Source organism: Trichechus manatus, unplaced genomic scaffold (genome assembly GCF_000243295.1).
Source record: "Trichechus manatus latirostris isolate Lorelei unplaced genomic scaffold, TriManLat1.0 scaffold00078, whole genome shotgun sequence".
NCBI classification, from domain to species: Eukaryota; Metazoa; Chordata; class Mammalia; order Sirenia; family Trichechidae; genus Trichechus; species Trichechus manatus.
This window is the reverse complement of record NW_004444014.1, coordinates 11,191,744-11,207,339: the sequence shown is the minus strand read 5'-3', so window position 1 is coordinate 11,207,339 and position 15,596 is coordinate 11,191,744. Positions and strand designations below refer to the sequence as shown.

The 15,596-nt window shown below is 37.5% G+C and overlaps 1 protein-coding gene across 6 annotated transcripts in view; it reads left to right on the top strand.

Moving 5' to 3' along the window:
• Positions 1-15,596, top strand: part of KIAA1328 (KIAA1328 ortholog) — a 354,269-nt gene that overhangs the window by 282,262 nt on the left and 56,411 nt on the right. For 3 of the 6 annotated variants that reach the window (XM_004380903.2, XM_023735436.1, XM_023735437.1), the window contains one exon: positions 9,172-9,280. In XM_004380903.2, the coding sequence (XP_004380960.1) occupies positions 9,172-9,280 (109 nt within the window). Of the gene's footprint in view, positions 1-7,558; positions 7,629-9,171; positions 9,295-15,596 lie in introns of those variants that run through there. The other 3 variants (XR_002824780.1, XR_002824781.1, XM_023735439.1) reach the window with 2 other exon arrangements.

Below are 15,596 nucleotides of genomic sequence, written 5' to 3'. Positions count from 1 at the left end.
CATTTCTCTAATGGCTAATGATCGTGAGCATTTCTTCATGTGTCTGTTGGCTGCCTGAATGTCTTCTTTGGCGAAGTGCCTGTTCATATCCTTTGCCCGTTTTTTAATTGGGTTATTTGTCTTTTTGTTGTTGAGGTTTTGCAGTATCTTGTAGATATTAGAGATTAGATGATGATTGGATTTGGGAATCCTTAGACTTTTGTATTATCTGCTAATAATGGTGGTATTACTTCTTCTTTTCTGATCTTTATGGCTTGTATTTCTCTTTCTTGTTTTATTATACTGGCTTGTATTTTATTTTATTGAATGCTATTGTTGTTGTTAGGTGCCATTGAGTCAGTTCCAACTCATAGCAAACGTACAACAGAACAAAACACTTCCTGGTCCTGCACCATCCTCACAGTCATTGCTATATTTGAGCCCATTGTTGCAGCCACTATGTCAGTCTATCTTGTTGAGCGTCTTCCTCTTTTTCATTGACCTTCTACTTTACCAAACCTTGATGGTGCAGTGGTTAAACACTTGGCTGCTAACCAAAAGTTTCCAACCCACGAGCTGCTCTGTGGGAGAAAGATGTGGCAGTCTGCTTTCATAAAGATTGACAGCCTTGGAAACTCTATGGGGCAGTTCTACTCTGTCCTACAGGGTTGCTGTGAGTCAGAACCTACTTGATGGCAGTGGGTCACAATGTTGAATAAAATGGTAAAAGTAGACTTCCATGCTTTGTTCTCTATCTCACAGAGAAAACAGTCTTTCACCCTTAGGTATGATTTTAGCTGTAGTTTTATGTAAATGCCACTTATCAGCTTGAAAAAGTTTCCTCCTTCTTTGCTGAGAGTTTTTGTCATAAATAGTGTTGAATTTCATGAAACTTTTTTTCTGCATCTATTGAAATGCCTATATTAAAAAGAGAAGACATTATGCTATGTGAAATAAGTCACAAAAGGACAAATATGGTATGGTCCCATTTATATGAAATAGGCAAATGTATAGAGACCACAGTTTATTGGTGGTTACCAGGGTTGGGAGAGAAGGGGAAAGGGGAAGTTTTTGCTTAGGGGGCACTGAGTTTCTTTTAATGATTATGGGATAATTTAGAAACAGTGGTGATGGTTGCACAACATGGTGAACATAATCAATGTCACTGAATTGTACATGTAAAAATTGTTGAATTGGCAAATGTTTGTTATATATATTTTGCCACAATAAATTTTTTTAAATTGAAAGTAAAATAAGACATTTTGAAATTAACAACCCTTACCTCAAACCATATACAAAAATTAACTCAAAATGGATCAATAGCCTAAATATAAGAGCAAAATCATAAACTCTTAGAACAAAACGTAGGAGTAAACCTTCAGAACCTTGGGTTTGGCAATGGTTAATGGATATTATCAGCACTTTTATCTTTAAAAAGCATATATATTCTTTTTATACAGTGTGTGCATGTGTGTAAATATATAGGAATATATAGGTCTATGTATATGCAGAACTGTATATAATTATTGGAGCCCTGGTGGCACAGTGGTTAAGAGTCCGGCTGCTAACCAAAAGGTCAATAGTTCAAATCCACCAGCTACTCCTTAGAAACCCTCTGGGGCAGTTCTACTCTGTCCTGTAGGGTTACTATGAGTCGGAATCGACTCGACGGGAAGGTATGTAGCTTTCTGGAAACTTAATAAGGAATAGAGCTTAGAGAATTAAGAAAAAGAAATAATTATACTTTCCCTATGCCTTAGAAATCATTCTTAATCTTTTTGGAGTCCCATCCCCTTTGAGAATTTGATAAAAGCCATAGACCCTGGATTGTTACCCAAAAAAAAAAAAAAAAAGCACATTGTTGCATTGTTGTCCCTGTAATTATGAGGAATTCATACAGTGCTGAAGTCCATCTGTGGATTTTATAGAGGTCCCTGAACCCTCCGTTAAGAATTCTTTCCTTAAATTGTCCCCATCAAGTGTCAGTTGTCTCAACCAAACTTTCGACAGAAGCATCAAAACAGGAAAATTAAGACTGAGTTTCTAATGTTCATGTCTTCTGAGATGTTGTTGTTAGGTGCTGTTAAGTTGGTTCCAACTCATAGTGATCCTATGTACACCAGAACGAAACACTACCCAGTCCTGCACCATCCTCACAATCATTGCAATACTTGAGCCCATTGTTGGCAGCCACTGTGTCAGTCTATCTCGTTGAGGGTCTTCCTCTTTTTTGCTGACTCTCTACTTTACCAAGCATGATGTCCTTCTCCAGAGACTGGTACCTCCTGATAACATGTCCACAGTATGTGAAATGAAATGATGAAGTCTCACCCTCCTCACTTCTAAGGAGCATTCTGGCTATACTTCTTCCAAGACAGACTTGTTCATTCTTCTGTCAGTCCATGGTATATTCAATATTCTTCACCAACACCATAATACAAAGGCATCAATTCTTCTTCGGTTGTCCTTATTCATTGTCCAGATTTCACATGCATATGTGTTGATTGAGAATACCATGGCTTGGATCAGGTACACCTTAGTCCTCAAAGTGATCTCTTTGCTTTTTAACACTTTAAAGAGATCTTTTGCAGCAGATTTGCCTGTTGTAATTTGTCGTTTGATTTCTTGACTGCTGCTTCCATTGCAATGATTGTGGATCCAGTAAAATAAAATCCTTTACAACTTCAATATTTTCTCCATTTTTCATGATATTACTTATATTGGTCCAGTTGTGAGGATTTTGTTTTCTTTATGTTGAGGTGCAATCCATATTGAAAGCTGTAGTCTTTGATCTTCATCAGTAAGTGCTTCAAGTCCTCTTCACTTTCCAAAAACAGGGTTGTGTCATCTGCATATCATAGGTTGTTAATGAGTCTTCCTCCAATCCTGATGCCACATTCTTCTTCATAAAGTCCAGTTTCTCGGATTATTTGCTCAGCATACAGATTGAATGAAGTATGGATACAACTCTGGCGCACACATTTTCTGATATTAAACCACGCAGTATCTGTTTCTTCTGTTCAAATGACTGCCTCTTGGTCTATGTACAGGTTCCTCATGAGCACAATTATGTGTTCTGGAATTCTTATTCTTCGCAACGTTATCCATAATTTGCTATGACCCACACAGTCGAATGCCTTTGCATAGTCAATGAAACATAGGTAAACATCTTTCTGGTATCGTTTGCTTTGAAACAAGATCCATCTAACATCAGCAGTGATATCCCTCTTTCCACATACTGATCTCAATTCAACTTGAATTTCTGGCAGTTCCCTCTTCATGTACTGCTGCAACCGTTTTTGTTTTTTTTAATTCGCCACAATTTTACTTGCGAGTGATATTAATGACATTGTTCCATAATTTCCACATTCCATTAGATTACCTTCTTTGGAATGGGCACAGATAGGAATCTCTTCTAGTTGGTTCACCAGGTAGCTGTCTTCCAAATTTCTTGGCATAGATGAGTGAGCCCTTCCAACGTTGCATCCATGTGTTGAAACATCTGATTTGGTATTCCATCAATTCCTGGAGCCTTGTTTTTTACCAGTGCCTTCAGTGCAGCTTGGATTTCTTCCTTCAGTACCATCAGTTCTTGATCATATGCTTCCTCCTGAAATGGCTGAACATCGACCAGTTCTTTTTGGTACAGTGACTCTGTGTATTCCTTCCATCTTCTTTTGATGCTTCCTGTGTCATTCAATATTTTGCCTGTAGAATTTTTCAATATTGCAATTTGAGGCTTGAATTTTTTCTTCAGTTCTTTCAGCTTGAAAAATGCAGAGTGCATTCTTCTCTTTTGGTTTTCTAACTCCAGGTCTTTGCACGTTTCATTGTAATACTTTACTTTGTCTTCTCAAGCCTCCCTTTGAAATCTTCTGTCCATCTCTTTTACTTCATCATTTCTCCATTCACTTTAGCTACTCTATGTTCAAGAGCAACTTTCATAGTCTCTTCTGACATCCATTCTGTTCTTTCTTCCCCGTCTTTTTAATAACCTTTTGCTTTCTTCATGTATGATGTCCTTGATTCATCCCACAACTCATCTGGTCTTTGGTCATTAGTGTTCAGTGCATCAAATCTGTTCTTGAGATGGTCTCTAAATTCAGGTGGAATATACACAAGATCGTACTTTGGCTCTCATGGACTTGTTTTAATTTTCTTCAGCTTCAACTTGAACTTGCATAGGAGCAATTGATGGTCTGTTCCACGGTCTGCCTTTGGCCTTGTTCTGACTAATGATATTGAGCTTCTCCATCAACTCTTCCCACAGATGTAGTCTGTTTGATTCTTGTGTATTCCATCTGGCAAGGTCTATGGGTGTAGCCGCTGTTTACGTTGCTGAAAAAAGCTATTTCCAGTGAATAGGTCATTGGTCTTGCAAAATTATATCATGCAATCTCCAGCATCATTTCTGTCACCAAGGCCATATTTTCCAAGTACTGATCTTTCGTCTTTGTTCCCAACTTCCACGTTCCAATCACCAGTAATTATGAATGCATCTTGATTGCATGTTTGATCAATTTCAGACTGCAAAAGTTGGTAAAAATCTTCAGTTTCTTCATCTTTGGCATTAGTGGTCGGTGTGTAAGTTTGAATAATAGTCGTATTAACTGATCTTCCTTGTAGGCGTATGGATATTATCCTACCCCTGACAGAGTTGTACTTCAGGATAGATCTTGAAATGTTCTTTTTGACAATGAATGTGATGTCATTCCTCTTCAATTTGTCATTCCTGGCATAGTAGAGCATATGATTATCTGATTCACAATAGCCAGTACCAGTCCATTTCAGCTCTCTAATACCTAGGATATCTATCATCAAGCGATCCATTTCATTTTTGACAACTTCAGTGTTCCTAGACTCATACTTCGTGCTTTCCACATTCTGACTATTAACCGATGTTTGTAGCTGTTTTTTTTTTCTCATTTTGAGGCATGCCACTTAAGCAAATGAAGGTGCCAAAAGCTTTACTCCATCCCCGTCATTAAGGTCTACTCTGCTTTGAGGAGGCACCTCTTCCCCAGTTGTCTTTTGAGTGACTTCCAACCTGTGGGGCTCATCTTCTGATACTATATTAGACAATGTTCCTCTGCTGTTCATAAGGTTTTCAGTGACCAGTTTTTTTAGAAGCAGATTGCCAAGTCCTTCTTCCTTGTCTGTCTCAGTCTGGAAACTCAGCTGAAACCTGTCCATCCTGGGTAACCTTGTGGTATTTGAAATACCAGTGACATAGCTTCCAGCATCACAGCAACACGCAAGCCACCACAGTACAACAAACTGACAGACGAGTGGTGGCTTCTGTGATAGTGACTGAAAATATATTTATATTCTATTGCTACTGGGCATTTCTTCTTCCCTCACACCTCACCCTTCTTTCTTACAGCCAGTTAGTCACAAATCCCTTTCAATTGTTTCTACTCCTATTTGCCCATTTAAATTTCCCCTTACATCCGCCAGAATTCTACCCAGACAATTGTATTAATAGTAAACTGCTTTTATCTGCCTCAATCCTCTGCTCCACTCTATTCTAAATTCTGCCACAAGATTAACCAAAGACCAGTTAATCTTGTGGCAGAATTTAGAGTAGAGTGGAGCAGAGAATTGAGGCAGATAAAAGGTTTTCTTTTGTTATTGTTGTTGTCATTTTGTTATATTTTTGAGGCCATGGAACATAATGGTTAAGAGTTTGTAATACAGAGTCAAAGAGACTTTGGGTGCATTCAAAACACAGCCCAGTACTAACTAGCTGTGTAATACTGAACATGCTGCTTGACCTTTTCAAAGTTTTTGCTTCCTTATCTATAAAATGAGGACAGTGATATAATTTAAAGATGGTTGTATGGATTAATGAGATAATGCATGTAGAGTGATTTAAAGCGATTAGAAGGTACAAGGATACAGTGATGTTCAATAAATATTTCCTGAATAAATTAAATATTTAGCCTTGAGCTTGTTAACGCTTTTGCTAATGTATGTTTCTCTGTCCTCATTCCTTATCAAAATTTCATATCTTGCATTAAATCTTCCCTAATCCTATAGCCAGAAGTGATCTTTCCCACTTCTGAATTCCTCAGACTTTTTATAGCATTTATTACAACAGTATAGTATAATTGTGAAAACTCTGACATCAGACTGTCTGGACACAAATACTGGCTCTATCATTACTAGCATTGTGACCTTGGGCAGGTCATGTACTCTTCTATGACTTATTTTCCTTATTTGTAAATTATATATAAAAATAGTGTCTATTGCAAAGAGTTTTTTCGATGATAAAAATAATTTCATGAAAAGGCAATTTATAGAGATAGAGCTGGAGGGGAGTAGGAGCAGACCCAGATAGGGAGCAAGGATTGACTGCAGATGGGTGTGAGGGAACTTTTTGGAGTGAGGAAGTGTTGTAAAATTTGTTTGTAAGAATAAATGAAAACTTCTTTTAAAACCTGGATTATGGTCATGATTTCACAGCTGTATCTATATATGTACTACTATTTATCAAACTGTATGCTTAAAATGGGTAAATTATATCTCAGTGAAGCTGTTTTTCTTAAAAAACAAATAATATATATAAAGAGCTTAGAAAGGTGCCTGGCACATATTATTGTCTTATATTGCCTTGTGTTATTTATGTTTCTTTACTGGCCTGTGTCTCATTTTCTTACTCTCACACCTTCCCATAAACTATGCCTAAGTTTAATCCTGGTGCTGGCCCTTGCCCATAATTAGGTACTCAGTAAATACTTACTGACTGAATGAACTCTATTGCGTGCTAGAGTTTATGTCTGGTATGAGTATGTAGTTGTTTGGGTTGATGGCCCCACAGGTTTGTGTATACAGTGAGAGCTGAATTGTGCATTTAAACAGCTGGTTTTACATCTATACATAATAGACAACAGTCTATATTAAGAATATAGCTTTTGGGTTCTATTCCATATTTTTCTCCCATTCTGTCAGGATCCATCTATTGTAGCCCTGATTAGAATGGTTGGTAGTGGTAGCCAGGCACCATATAGTTCTCCTGGTCTCAGGAGAGTTGAGGCTGTGGTTTGTGTAGACTATTAGTCCTATAGACTACTTTCTTCTCTGAATCTTTGGTTTGCTGCTTTCTCTCTTGTTCCAGACTAGTAGAGACCAACAGTTGTATCATAGATGGCTGCTCACAAGCTTTTAACACCCTGGACACTACTCAGTACATTGAAATGTAGAAGATACACTTTATGAACAATATTATGCCAATTAACTGAGTTGTCCCACAAGACTACGGTCGTAAGCCTCTAAACGCAGAAAACCAATTTGTGAGGTGTTTGGTTATGTCTGAGAAATATCTATCACTGTGTCCCCTATATGGTTTATTATATATATGTATGTGGGTATACATGGATGCACATACATACCTGTATATACATATGCCTATAGATTCATCCATCTGTGCACACATATATACCCACATATTCATACCCATACACATATATGCCTATATACATATTTGTGTAACTACACACATATTTTTTGGTTGTTGTTGCAAAATAATATTTGTCATATCTTTTATCAAAAACATCCTTTTCTCTTGTGAACTTCTTAGTGACATCACCTTGGTCACGCTGTGTGCACTTCACCCACATTCGATGCTACCTTTCCCATCACCAAAGACAGTAAGTGCCTGCATTCTCGAGAGTGTATTCCCCTACCCACCTTACACATCCCTGGATGTAAAAAGTCCTGATTCACTGGACCAGTTAAGACTAGAGAACTCCCTGAGACTATCACCCTGAGATACACTTTAAACTTTAAAATGGAATTATCCCTTGAGGTGAGCTTTTACCTAAGTAACAGATTGACTCGTAAAATAAAGAATATCACTGGTGAGTAATTAGCTCCTTTAAATATCATCTATCTGAGACCAAATGGCCAAAAATTACTCTAAAGCAAAGATGAGAAAGTGAAGGGAAAAGGAAACTAGAGTATTAGAAACAGAACAACCAGAACGGAATGAATGAGAATGATGACACATTGTGAAAAATGTAACCAATGTCACTGAATAATTTGTGTAGAGACTGGAACCTAATGGGAACCTAATTTGCTGTATAAACTTTCACCTTAAACACAATAAAATATTATTTTTTTAAAAAAGAATATAGCTTCTGAATACCAAAGATAGAGTGTTTTGATGCTGATCTCTGAAAATGTAAGACTCTGGCCTTCTCTAGGCCTGATTTTCTCTGGTCAAGACCTAAAACAGACCATTCCCAGAATTAGTATCCTGTACTCTTGGCATTTTAGGGCCTGGTATTCTCAACATTTCAGTGCTGTCTTCATGTTATTTTGAATGCTCACCCTTTCCTCAAAGAAAGAGTTGAGCTTCTCAAATAACTTCTTTAAGCAGTCTGGGCAACAGTTTTCCAAGAACCCCCCAAAAATCGTGAATGACATTCTTGTAATCTTCTAAGATGAAGAAGGATATTTTTTGTTGTTTGGAAGGTAATAATAATAAATTTTAAAAAATTATTCTGTCCATGCCATCTTTTATTTAGCACTCCAGAAGAGAAAGTAATTTTTTTCAACTAAATATTGCTTGTATAAAAAAGCAGAGGCCAAATCAGCTGGTAGTTTAGGAAGATAAACTCTTGCTTAGGAACTTGCCTGTGGCCGTAGAATGAATAGTTAGTTTGAGTATCTTTTCCAAAAAAACAGCTGTTTTAGGCCATCATTGTGCTCTTTAAAAGAAACATTCAAGATTTATGTGTGTACCCTGAAAGTTTTTTGAGGGGGAGAAATTTAATTTGGGGGACTTGGAGGTACAAAGTGCTAGAATTTTCTATGTTGCCAGAGATAGAGAAGTTCTTTTCTTTTGATAGTTAAAAGGAACAAAATAAAACAACCTACATTTTGGGGCATTTTCACGGTAAACCCAAATCAGCAGGAATATGACAGGTTATCACGTTTAAAACCAAAATCTCTAGTTTGTTTGTTATTGTATACATGTGCTTTATTAAACCAAAGTAGTGTGGATCTCTGTTGTTTACCAAATCAAAACAACTCACTGAGTTGTCTATCTGACATTATTTCATTTCAGGTAAGACTAATGGCTTACCTTTGAAGCTTAGGCATTCCTATAATCTCTGGTTATCCCAGAATGGACTTTTCCATTTTCTTTCATTGAATATCAGAATTATTTCCTTTTTATTGTTCATACAGATACAATGGCAGGAGTTAGAAAAGATGCGTCCACATCTCCTATGCCAACAGGAAGCCAAAAGGAGCTTGTAATTGCGGCCACATCATCATTCCAACAAGACACCTCCCGGTAAGCTTCAGGGACTCTTTGGTTTAACATTTTCCAGATGAAAGCATTTTTTGAGGTTCATTTAATAAGGAATGGAAAAAGTTTTGAGAATTCTTAATAGTCCTTATTCAAGAGAGAGGCCCTTATTTTGAAGCATGTAGATTTGACCAGATTGAACTACATGGAGCCCTTTTCTTTATACACGGGCTTTCTTAACTGGTAATGGTAATTGGCAAATATTTCCGTAGAAGCTCCAAGCTAACCCTATCCTTCATTGGAAAATCTCCTTTGCAGCAGATCCTTCCCAGTTTTTCATGGAATGGTTATACACTTAGGCTAACTAACTAACTGATATAGAGAATTATTATTTCTTTTGTGCTACAGTTAAAAGACTGTCAACATTTAATTAAACCAGAGACATCTCAGGGGTTAGTGATTTTATCAGCCTTTTTTGGAGTCAGGGAAAGAAACATGTTATTTAAAATTTCTCATATCTAATAAGTTAACTCCTGTATTATGCATTTGAAGCTAAATATATAAACAGCAATACCAAAAGGACTTGGTTTATGTTTCCTTGGGGATCTGATTGGTTTTGACCACTTAAATTCCTAGCATCTTAAATTAGATGACTATAGATACTTAAGACATAATTTGTACTTAATTCGAAGTCCAGTCAGCTTTGCAAATTAAAAAATGTCTAAATTGTTCATCTCAAGTCTGGTAATCTTAAAGATGTATTTTAAAATTTATTCTTTTTGTTTGCTTTAACTTCAGAAGAGAAAGAAACATCATCTCTTCCTCCTCCAAAGAGTTGTTCTCTGTACTTGCATGCCTACAGAAATACTGTCCCACAGAAACCAGCTCTAGGCATCTTTAAGGACCAGTATTCATTCTAGTCATGGCTCTTGCTGTGCCTTCAATTCTGGATTTGGAAGGGTGAACATCTTAAATAACTTGTATGAAATGGTCTTATCACAGAGGATAATAATAATGGCTGCCATCTATTAAGCCTCTACTCTGTGCCTAGCACTGTGCCAAGCTCTTGATGTACATTATCTAACTTAACCTACATCACAACCTTATGAGGTGGTACTACTATCATCCCTATTTTAAAAATTAGGAAACTAAGGCTCAGAGAAATTGAGTGATTTGATTCACACCGGTAATAAGAGGCAGAGCCTGTGTTACAGACTCCAAAGCCATAATCTTAAATATCATAATACTTGACAATGATAACCTCCCCATTCCCAAGGCTACTCCCATTCAAAAGAAAATTTAACTAGTTACCACATTCCTTCTCTAGTACTCCTTTTTTTTTTTTTTAAACATATTTTTTAATGCTACCATTGTTGACATTTTGACAATGTCCCAAAGTGAGTAGTGATTCTGAAATGTTGATGAGGTTTCTTCTTTGTGCTGCCTAACATTGTGGCTGAACACTTGTGCTCAAAAGGCTGTCTCCTAGGTCACCTTGAGGGATTCATTTGGAGGCAGTAAACTGGATTTTCAGTCTCAATAGTGAATTTTCCTATTGTTGAAGATTAAAATGAGATTTTTTAATACTATTGTAATGTGTTTTTGATGGTTGCATTTCAGTTTAGAGATAAGCGTGAAAAAGAAGAGTAAAATGTTTTCCTAGTAAGGGTTTTGTAGAACATCCTCAGCACACGTTTTCTGAATGGACCATATCTGCTTTGTAGAGTTTTACAGGCCCAGGTTAAAACTGCTGTGAAGATTCATACTTATGGACCTTAAAAAGAGGCTTCTTTATCTGTTAGACCTTAATACTGTAGATCAGCTAAATATAGGTTACTAGAAACTTCTTAATAATGAGCATTTTGCTAAATAAAACAATGTATAGCACATCAGATTTTCTCCTTAGAAATGCACGCTGGCATATTATGGATCTGTTCTACAAAATGCAGAGTTAAAAAAAAAAAAAAAGACTCAGTGCTATGAAAATCAGTTACTGGGAAGGCACAGTGGTTGCTTTCCAGATTTCAGAATCAGGATTATTTGAATTATTTTCATTTCAAAGTGTAGAAAAGGCATTTTTATAGACTACTTTTCAGTTCCCAGCAAACTCTTAATGCAAGAGAAAAAAAGCTTGTTTTTCATCTCAACAAACCTTTGAAGGCACTGAGGAGAGCAAGAGTAAAAACCCTTCCCCTTCCACTCCTAAGTTCCGAGAATATTTTCAAGACTCAAAAAAGAGAGTGGGGGTTGACCACATGCTGCTGGGGGGCAGGTTTTCCTTTGTTCTCTGAAGAGCACCAACATCTAGAAGAGTTCCATATCTTTCTCTATGCATGTGATAAAACCAGACTGGCAAAGTCATCTTTCTCTTCCACAGTATATAGGCTGCTAATTGTTCTCTCTTCTGGCTGTCAATGTAAAGTGAAATTTTCATTCCCCGTTCAAAATGGGAAAAGTTGTGGCTGAAAATGTTAACATTTGCATTTTTATTTGTTGATTTATTTAAAGGACAGCCTCTCCTACAGCAATCCATCACTTGGTGACACCCCAAATATGAATAATGTATTGTGGACTTGCGGTTACAATGTGTAATAAGTGCTAGAGACAGTAAAGGAATGTTAACTATGTCGCAAATGTAATATTTATCAACTCATAAAGTTTATTGCTTTCGAGGTTCAATAATACTGACCATAGGACATTAATATCACGTATCCTAGTTTTAGCTGGGCACCTTTGTATGTAGAAATATTCATCTGTCTCAGGCTAACAAAATAAATATGTAATTTACAGCACAAGTGAGGAGGGCATTACAGTTCTGTGGGCTAAGAGCTGCAATGCTTCTTTCTCTCCGTTTCGCTTCTGGCGTCAAGCACTGATCACACACCCCTGAGCTGTCCAAGAGTAACCATAGTGGTCATCTTGGCACAAGAGGGCAGTATGGCTGAACTAAATGGTGCCATACGTTTCTGCTTGGCTGAAACAGGCAACACCCCACATACCACTCCACCTGAAAAGAAGATTGGAGGGGCTTTCTCTCTAATATTCTGAACACTGGGTGGGTTGGTGAGCCTTGGCTCTGAAAGAAAGTTAAAGAAATACTTTGCCTGCCATAAGACTGAGTCAGAGCCTACCAGTTCTACTTGATCTGTGAAGGCAGAGCTGAGTGGGCTGTCATTTGCTTGTCAAGGGAATTTGTTATGAGCACAAATGTTACTGATAATTAATCCTTTTGTGCCATCCGGAATTAGGTGTGTCCATTGCCAACAATAAAGATCATGCTGGAAATATCTGACACCCAGAGCAAAAGAAGTAATGTTAATTAGCAACCATCAGCTATAATTGTCATCCCTATTAAGATGCAGAATTATGTATTTCTTCGTTATAAATAACCTTTCTAATTGTACTTGATGTATGCCAATTTAATCAAAAAGTATACTTGCAACAAGCAGATATTTGCATTAATGTAGCCTTGGATCTCCAAGTTTTTTGACTTGAAAAAAAGGCCTATTACAGCTGCATATCCTTTATATGTTGGTGTTTTTTTCTATTCATGTATGTACATCTGATACATTTTATATTAAAATGAAGACAGTATCTTCTGGGATTGTTCAGTGCAACAGAAGTCTTGTCACTTTTTTACTTACTGGTTGAGTTTCTACCTCTTAGTCATGTGACAACCCAATGATGATTGTTCCAGACTGATAAAACACCAGGCATGCAGCAGTGGAATTAAGCTGTTCTTCCCTGAAGTAAAAGGGCTCTTCTCCCTTCCCTTGTTCTCTGACTCTTAAGAAGACTTACAGCTGATATTCTTCCCCTTTCTTGTGTAAAATGTGAAGAGAGAAAGGCAGAACTCACCAAATCATGCCCAGCTAGTGAATTTTTGGATGTGGAACTCGGTCTACTCTGTTCCTAGGAAGTACTGTTTACCTCTGTACTCTAGCTTTTTTTCAGAAAGATTACTTACCACACCAGGAGTTAAAAAGAAAAAGAAACAAACAAAAGAAAAACAACAGGAAGAAAAAAATAACACCTCTTGCAGTCTTTGCAGACTGACTCTGTGCTGGGGAACTCTTTCAACACTTAACCAATCTTAACACTGAGCCTAGCAATCAGCCCTATGTGAAAACTTAGAATTTCGTCTGGTCTTTTCTGAGCTGTGCCTTTCTTCGGGCATGCATGTGGCTCTATTATACATGGACTCCTTTCAATAACCCAATCTCCAAAAAAAAAACAAAACCTGTCTCCCCAGCTTTTTGACCTTGGTCCCAAAACTTCCACTGTTTGTCATAATTGCCCTCTTTCACTCCAGGTAGCCTCACTTCACTGTACAGTACCTCAAGCTATGCCTGCTGCTTTTCTGCCCAGAACAGAGATGGACACTTTCCTTCAGTTGTTTAGGTGCCACTCAGCAGCTTCTAACAGACAAACACAATAATTTGTCAATAAGGCGTGCTCTGCTCACTCCCCAACCAGGAACCAGCGTCCCAAACTGGAACCACAGGCTGCAGCTTTAAGCCAGCTTCTGAGCTAGGGTGGGAATGGGCACGAGCCAGTAACAAAAACCTACAAAGCTTTCCTACCATTTTGACAAGCTTTCCCTGGGTTGCTGTGAACCTCTGACTGTTCACCAAAGTTATGACAAGGTTAGTTCTAATAGTTTCCACTTGGTTTTTTTTTTTTTTTTTTTGATGTTTCTGTGGGCGACAGCAGCATGAAACTTCTTACTCCACTGTCCTGGTCTCCAGTATCCTATAGTCCACTCTTAACACTTTCCATATTTTACTCCATTAAGTATTTTCTTTTCATATTAAGGAGATAATGGTCCCCCACAAAAGATATGACAGTCTTTTTTTTTTCCCCCAGCCTACTTTTTTGTTGTTTCTTGTGGGGAAATTCATTTTAACATTTTGTATTATCTGTATTTTAAGAGTTTAACCCCATTTTTTTGTGAAAAATTAAGAGGTGATGTATATGAAAGTCCTTTGTAAACAGTAAAGGGAAATACATGAGCATTGTTACTTTCATTAGTTTTAAGACTCCTGGATCTGTGTCCTCACCAAAACATCCTTGCTGTGCCTTTTTAGAGAATCTGCAGATTTTAATACTGCTCATGAAAGAAAGTGTCCAAGTTGGGCAATTGGCCAATGCATTACCTGTTTACTTATCAAGGCTTTCATTGATTTCCTTTTTGTCGTGGGTGCATGCGGAAGCATGACTGTTACTAAGATTGAAAGCTCATCATCTTGTTGCTTGGCACCGTTTCCTAAATGCTTATAAAACGGTCAGATTGGTTGCAACATAAGCCTCTTGGCAGGCAAAGAGAGAGTGATAACTTATACATGGGAGGCTGTTTCTAAAGTAGGCTGGGATTAGTATTGCAATAGGGACACTGCTTCAAGCTTTTCCTACCACAGGATGTGGGGCTACTTGAAAACCAGAACCAATCACTAGAGCTAAGAAGAAAGACTGTATCCCAGAACCAGCACAACAAAGTAGAAAGCAAACAAACCTTGTATGTAGTTGCATGTCTTGTACAAACCTTGTGTACAGCTGTTGTGTTTCTTAACATACATGAAGAATTCATCCTTTCTACATTTTCACAGTTTAAAAGTATACTAGGTTAGTGTTTATATTAAATAATAATATGTAATATATAATATATAAAAGTAAGATAAGATAAAAGGCATGCTTAGCCAGTGGGATTAATTTTTTATTTTTCTGTGGGATTATTTTCTAAATGTCATGCATAAAATAAAAGGATACTAGGAGTTGCACTTTTAGGATTTTCTTCTTCCTGGGGCTCAGAGTAACCCTTCTGAGGCACTTTTAAGAGCCAGTAGGGAAGGCCAAATAGGTCCCTGGCCGGCACCAATGGTTTGAGCTCCACTGCTAACCTAAAGATTGACAGTTCAAACCCATCCAGCAGCACCACAGAAGAAAGGCCTGGCGATCTGCTTCCATAAAGATATGTTGTTCATAGATACTCTACCCAACAGCTGCAAAGTACACGTTCTTTTCCAATGCACATGGAACCTTCTCCAGAATAGACCACATCCTAGGCCACAGAGCAACCCTCAACAAAATCCAAAACATTGAGATAATACAAAGCATCTTCTCTGATCACAATGCCATCAAGGTAGAAATTAAGGAAGAGCAAGGAAAAAATTCAGTTACATGGAAACTGAATAACACTCTGCTTAAAAACCACTGGGTAACAGAAGAAATCAGAGATGTAATCAACAAATTCCTAGAACAAATGAGAATGAAAACACATCATACAAAACCTTTGGGACACAGCAAAGGGAGTCCTCAGAGGACAGTTTATAGCAATAGATGCACACATCAAAAAAGAAGAAAG